At 35.8% G+C, this 6,053-nt stretch overlaps 1 protein-coding gene across 1 annotated transcript; it reads right to left on the bottom strand.

Moving 5' to 3' along the window:
- Positions 1–380: 380 nt before the first annotated feature.
- On the bottom strand, positions 381–1,024 carry LOC106304448 (CLAVATA3/ESR (CLE)-related protein 43-like). The gene has a single exon (XM_013740859.1). It carries the CDS (start codon positions 837–839, stop codon positions 570–572), a length of 270 nt encoding a protein of 89 aa, XP_013596313.1. The 5' UTR covers positions 840–1,024; the 3' UTR covers positions 381–569.
- Between the last annotated feature and the right edge of the window lie 5,029 nt (positions 1,025–6,053).

Genomic DNA, 6,053 nt, shown 5'->3' with positions numbered 1-6,053 from the left:
ACCAACCGCAAAAATTGCGTTTGCGGGTAGTAGCGGAAAACCAGTCGTATTGTAAAAAAAGACGGATGATAAGGACAAAACCAATAAACAATTGGTAAATAAGTATTGTTTTCTTGATTGAGGGGTAAGACAAATCAATAACTGATTACTGAAAAAACGAGGAGCTTTTATTCCATTTACAGAATGTGCATTTGTAAATCACAAAGCTGTAGTAGTATAGCAAATTAACTCAAAGCACTTCAATGGTAAACAAACTCTTTAAAGATTCTCAATAATATAATACCAATATTTGTAAAACAGTTTTTTATATCATTTTTAATGTTGATCAATCATGAAGAGATATTTTCATAATTCTAGTAAATCTCTTCAGAATTCTGAAATGAAAAAAAAAAAACGATTTTGATATATACAACGGCTAACAATTGTCATTCAAATGTGAATAACCAAAATGCCCTCATTTACGAAATACATAAGATACAAATTGAGGTAAGAAAATAAATATAGTTTGACAATAAATTTTTTAAAAAGGATGGAAGAAAATAAAAGAATATAAAAACAGAAGCAACTAACTAGTTGTGGAGGCGATCTGGGGAGCTAGGGATCTGTCTGTATGAATTTTCAAAGCGACTGTTGCTATTGTTTAGACCCTTGAAGTACCTATGGAAGATACGTTGAACATTATCCTTCTTGTTCTTGGAGGCGAGGGTGTTTACGTCTTTTCCAACCTGGTTGTCTTCTGACAGTTCCCGGACTTGTCCTTCCCGGAAAAGCCAGATCTGGAACAGAGAGATGAGTAAGAGGGCGACGGAGAAAGTCAGCAGAATATCTCGGCAACCCATACAGTAAAGAGATGGTGATGGAGAAGAGATAGAGAATAGGTTTGGATGAGTAAAAAGGAACGTGAGAGATTTGTTTGTGATAAGACAAGAAGGTCAGAGAGTGTTATCTTCATAAAACTCCATCTTTCTCTCTCTTTCCGTGTGAGTTTTAATGTGGTGGAGCTGGAGCAGCCGGACGGAAGGTGACGGGCATGCTCTGTCATTGACTCATTTGTCATTTTGAGTGAGTCCCTGTCTCTGTCGTTATCCATGTCTCTATTTTGTTCTTCATTTTTGTTCATATATATTACAATGAAATTGCTGTTATATATATTTGTATATGTTCAACGAAATACTTATATACGGTGTTTTTATTAAAAGTTTATACGGGAAATTATAAATAAACCTTTTTAATAGGCAGGCAGTACGTATGTTTTAACTTTTCTCAGTTATACTATGGTTTAGGATTTACTGATTTGGGTTTCTTGTCGCATGCATGTTACTTTGATATATATTCTGTTTATTCCTCGGTTAGTTAAGAATATGGTCCAAATTATAATGGTATGAGTCGTTGATAAAATAATGGAGTGGTCCAACGACAAATGTATGCAAAGAAAATATCATAATCATGAGTTGCATTCCCAAGATAGGTGCAGCGTTGAGAATTAAATTGATGCAATTAATTAGGCACAAAAATTGATATTTCTAGCTACTCGAGGGAGATGTAAAGAAGAACATGTACAATAAAAGAGGAACAAAAACAACGAAAACAAGAAGCTAAAACCTAAGTTTCAGTGTGTCGGTGTGGTCAAAACTGACGACGAGATATTGCTGGAGAAGAAGGAGAAATGTTGATTATAATCACGCAAAACGTATTCTAGAATGTAAACTACTTATCTACAGCATAAAGGTTGCCTTATCTATATTATATTCTATATGACAGTGTTGTAGTTGTAGAAAAGGTTGAAATATATAATTAGTTATATGGTTGTAACATTAAATTGTAGATAAATATTTCTTAAGAAACAGGATTTGTCTGGTCGAGGTGTCAATTGACCACATGGGTATGTCTGAAAAAATATAAAAAACAAGAAATGTAAAATGTATTATCAATTTCAGATTGTCTATAACTATTTATGCTAATAGCAATAACTCTATTTAGTAATCACATGTCTTTGCAGGTCCATGGAGCTCCACAACTAACTTATGTTTTCAGTGTCATGGGTGTCTTCTAGATTAAAACCACATTTTCTCACACTTTTAGTAATATTTGAATCCGATTAATGTCGTTAAAAGGTACAAAGTTTTTAAGAAAAAAAAACGATAAACAAATAACAAAATAGTAGAGAATATACAACTACAAAGAAACAATCTTAACATAAGGTCTTATCAGTCAAATCGAGAGAGCTAAATGCAAAAAAAGGATAACAGGTCTAAAAATTGCACGAGGAATCCTTCCGATATCTCATTTCTTATTCGCAGAAGATAATCTATTTTTTTTAGAGCTGATATATCATGCAATGTACATAGATGATGAAGATCATAAATAACTATGGTAAAACCTCTGGGACGACAACTTAATATTTCAAAATCATCCATCCTCTTCGGCAACAAAGCCTCAAGACATAAAGATAGACATCAAACAAGCTCTAGAAATTACAAAAGAAGGCAGCACGGGAATATATTCAGGCTTACGAGAAAAAATGTGGGTCAACAAAATAGACCTTCGCCTAAATACAAGATCGACTCAACTCTAGAGTAAACTCTTGGTCTGTGAAACTTTTGTCAAAAGATGGAAAGAGGTGTTACTAAAATCAGTTGTTCAGGCCTTACCGACCTACGCCATATCTAGTTTCATACTGCCTCAAGACGTTATCAAAAAGCTCACAATCTCAATCTCGAAGTTCTGGTGGAGCTCAAAGCAAAATAGCCGTGGACTGCATTGGATTACTTAGAGAAAAATCTGTGTCCTACCAGATAAAGGCGGACTTGGTTTCCAATATCTTAAAAGTTTTAATCTCGCACTACTTGCGAAGCAGTAGTGGAGAATTCTCTACCATCCATCTTCACTCCTAGCTCGAGTGTTGAAAAGCTGTTACTTTCGCGCCTCTGACCCTATAGCGGTTGGCAAAGCAAATTCCCCATCCTATGTTAGGAGAAGCCTCATGGCAGTCAAGCCACTACTACAGGCTGGTTTGAGAAAGGTGATTGGCTCAAGTGAAGATACGAAGGTCTGGTCAGGCCCATGGATACCAACTTTACCACTTCGCCCAGCTCTAAGTACAAGAGCTCCAGCCAATCAAGAATTGAGAGTCGCCTATCTCCTCTCGCCACAACCCAAGACATTGAACATGATAACTCTGCGCAATTATTTCATGGCCAGATATCTCTCTCAACTGTAGCATTAAAACAAAATTTTGTCGTGTGAAAGAAGACTACTGCTGGTGTCACACCAGCTGGGGTATTTACTCATTAAAAACACACTATAACCTAGCCATGGAGCTTAAAAAAGGGACATAAATAGCAGCGGTCACATAACCTAGCACGACGCTGCTCAAAGAAAAAGTCTGAAAAATTGAAAATTCGAGCAAGATAAAACATTTTATGTGGTAGGCATTATCAAACTGCATTCATGTATGCGATCACCTAGCTTATCGGTATTGCAGTCGAGACCGCTCTTATCCTAGGTGTAGAGCATATAATGAATCAATCAATCACATGTTATTTGAGTGCCCTCCGACACTCCAAACATGGGCCCTAACAGACGTCCCTTTTATTTCAGGAATATTCACGTTCACCTCGGTCTACAGTAACCTTGATCACCTCTTATGGTGAATCAGAGAGCAAGGCGTCCCTGACCTTATAACCTCCAAAGTACGTTGGATTCTTTGGTATCTATGGAAAACACGTAATAAAAAGGTTTTTAATGGTAAAGATGTCTCCTTTTTTGACCCACTCCAACTCGCCTCAAGTGAGGCTGATAACTAGAAACTTGCTCATGTCATAGTGAAACCGGAGGGAGAGGAAGAAGATCAACATCACACTGCTTTGATGATTGTAACATAGAACACTGCAAGATCAATGCCTCATGGCATAAAAATGTTCTTCCTTGCAAGAGGATTTTCACTCAAAGGCGGAGAAGGAAGATAGTCGCTTGGTTCATTTGTTATCAATCAAATGTTCTCTCCCATTCAGGCGGAATTTCGTACCCTTATGTGGACTATGAACTCCACCATTCTCCTCGGTCACTATACCATGTCCTTTGAATCCGACTGCCTGCAGCTCGTTACCTTCCTCAACAACGAAGAAGATGAAGAAGGGCTAGCTTTAATGTTGAATCAGAAGAGTTTTTCAAAATCGTTCTAAGTTCTTATTTTGCTCCATTAGTTTGACTCCCCGTATTTTAAACTTTCGAGCGGACTCTCTAGAGAAAGAAGTCCGATCTTGTAATATTGTATTTTCTCATGTTCCAAATGAGTTTGTCCCAAAAGCCGACTCTTTAGAATTAATATGATAAAATAAGGAGTTTTCATTGTAAAAAAAACTATAAAAAACATTCGTAAAAATATAAATAATACTAGTTTTTATATCATTAAATTTTGTTTTCTTTTGTGATTAATAATCTACCAGTCAAACTATATATAAAGGATTCGTTTATAGAAAAATACCTTGTCTTATACCATAAGCTAATCCTTATAAATATTAAATGGGGTAGTAATTCAAACTTTGGTTGTTGAGATATTTGTTTCATATCACTCTATAGTCTTATCAAACGAATAGGATGATAATATATATTTTTTTGTTTAATAGGATGAATAATAATTGATGCATGCTAATCAAGAAAAGCAAAAAGATTTGATAAGCGAAAAAGTAGAAAATTACAAAACCGAAATTTGTTTCTTCTCAACTTCACTTGCATTTTCTTCTTGTTATTGTCTCAATTTCTTTTTGCCTTTTCTTACTCTTCACGTCTACCCTCTGACCCCAACATTATTTTATTTTAACTCTTTGCTTCCAATAATATTAATTCTATACCAGTTTAGGGATTTTTCTACGTGAGAAAATTACACAGACAGGCACATTTTAAGAAGTCAATTACATAAAAAGGCATATCTTGGTTTTGGTACATTTTTTTCGTTTGAATTGTAAAATTTACCTCTTAACTCTTTCTCTTACACCAGCCATCAAATAATCCCTAATCCTCTTTTCCACTCTTCTAGCTCTGTTCTTTTCTTTTCCAATTTCTGTTTTCACCACCAACAGATTGATATTAAACTTCGAGAGGCAATTTAGATGACGATAGTAGTGGCTGCGGCAGTGGAGGCCGGGATGGAGGTGGATACCGCAGTGGAGGGGTGATGGTTATGCAGAAGTCGGTGGTGGAAGACGTGAGGGTGGATACAATGGTGGTGGAGGGTGGCTACTCGAAAGGAGGAGGTAGTAGTGGATACGGTTGGGGTGGGATACGGATATGGAGAAGGTGTATGAGTGTGTGCTAAATATCCACTTGTGTCTCAAATTTGTAAGGATTTATTCTATTAAAACATGAATATGACCTATTGATATAGGTGTGGTCCAACTATTTTAATACAGTTATTAAAACATTTTATTAATCATTTAAGAGAAATATTATACAAAAAACACAAATATGACTAAAAACACACAAATATAAAAATTAAATTTCTAAAAAAATGTAAAAAAAGAAATATACCCGCCCTTTTAGGGCGGATCTGAATCTAGTAAAACTGTTAAAAAACTACATCGAAAGTTACAGTTGTGCTCTTCCAACAAAATGTATCTATGAAAGTAAGAGAAAAGACAAATGTGTCTTAACATGTAAGTCGCTCTTTGTTTTTCTGATCAATGTAAGTCACTCTTTCTACTTTCATCTATTTATCTACAAAATATGTTTCTAAACCTTACTCCATAGGGTAATATCAGTGTCGTGCTCAGGCTAATAGATGCTAAAGGCGTTTTCTAGATGAATTTTATACGTTCATCAATGGATTTCTCAGATTTAAAATTTGAATCTGAGATTTTCTCTCGTGCCGTCGGACGTATTCTGTCGGGTGCTTTGAGTGTGTGTTCGTGCTTGGATTCTTGATTTGTTTCAGGGTTTAGGTGGAATTTCCGGAAGCTCCAAGAACCGTAGCATCAAGGTTTGAGGGCGCCTTTCTCTCGGTAGTTCGTATCTTACTTGTCCTCAAGTGACCTTGTAAGAACTCATAAGAGAGA

Source organism: Brassica oleracea, chromosome C7 (genome assembly GCF_000695525.1).
Source record: "Brassica oleracea var. oleracea cultivar TO1000 chromosome C7, BOL, whole genome shotgun sequence".
NCBI classification, from domain to species: domain Eukaryota; kingdom Viridiplantae; phylum Streptophyta; class Magnoliopsida; order Brassicales; family Brassicaceae; genus Brassica; species Brassica oleracea.
The sequence above is the reverse complement of the archived record's forward strand: the minus strand, read 5'-3'. Positions and strand labels throughout refer to the sequence as shown.

Bases quoted from the DNA above. Each gene is read 5' to 3' on its own strand.
- LOC106304448 (XM_013740859.1), bottom strand. From the start codon at position 839: ATGGGTTGCCGAGATATTCTGCTGACTTTCTCCGTCGCCCTCTTACTC.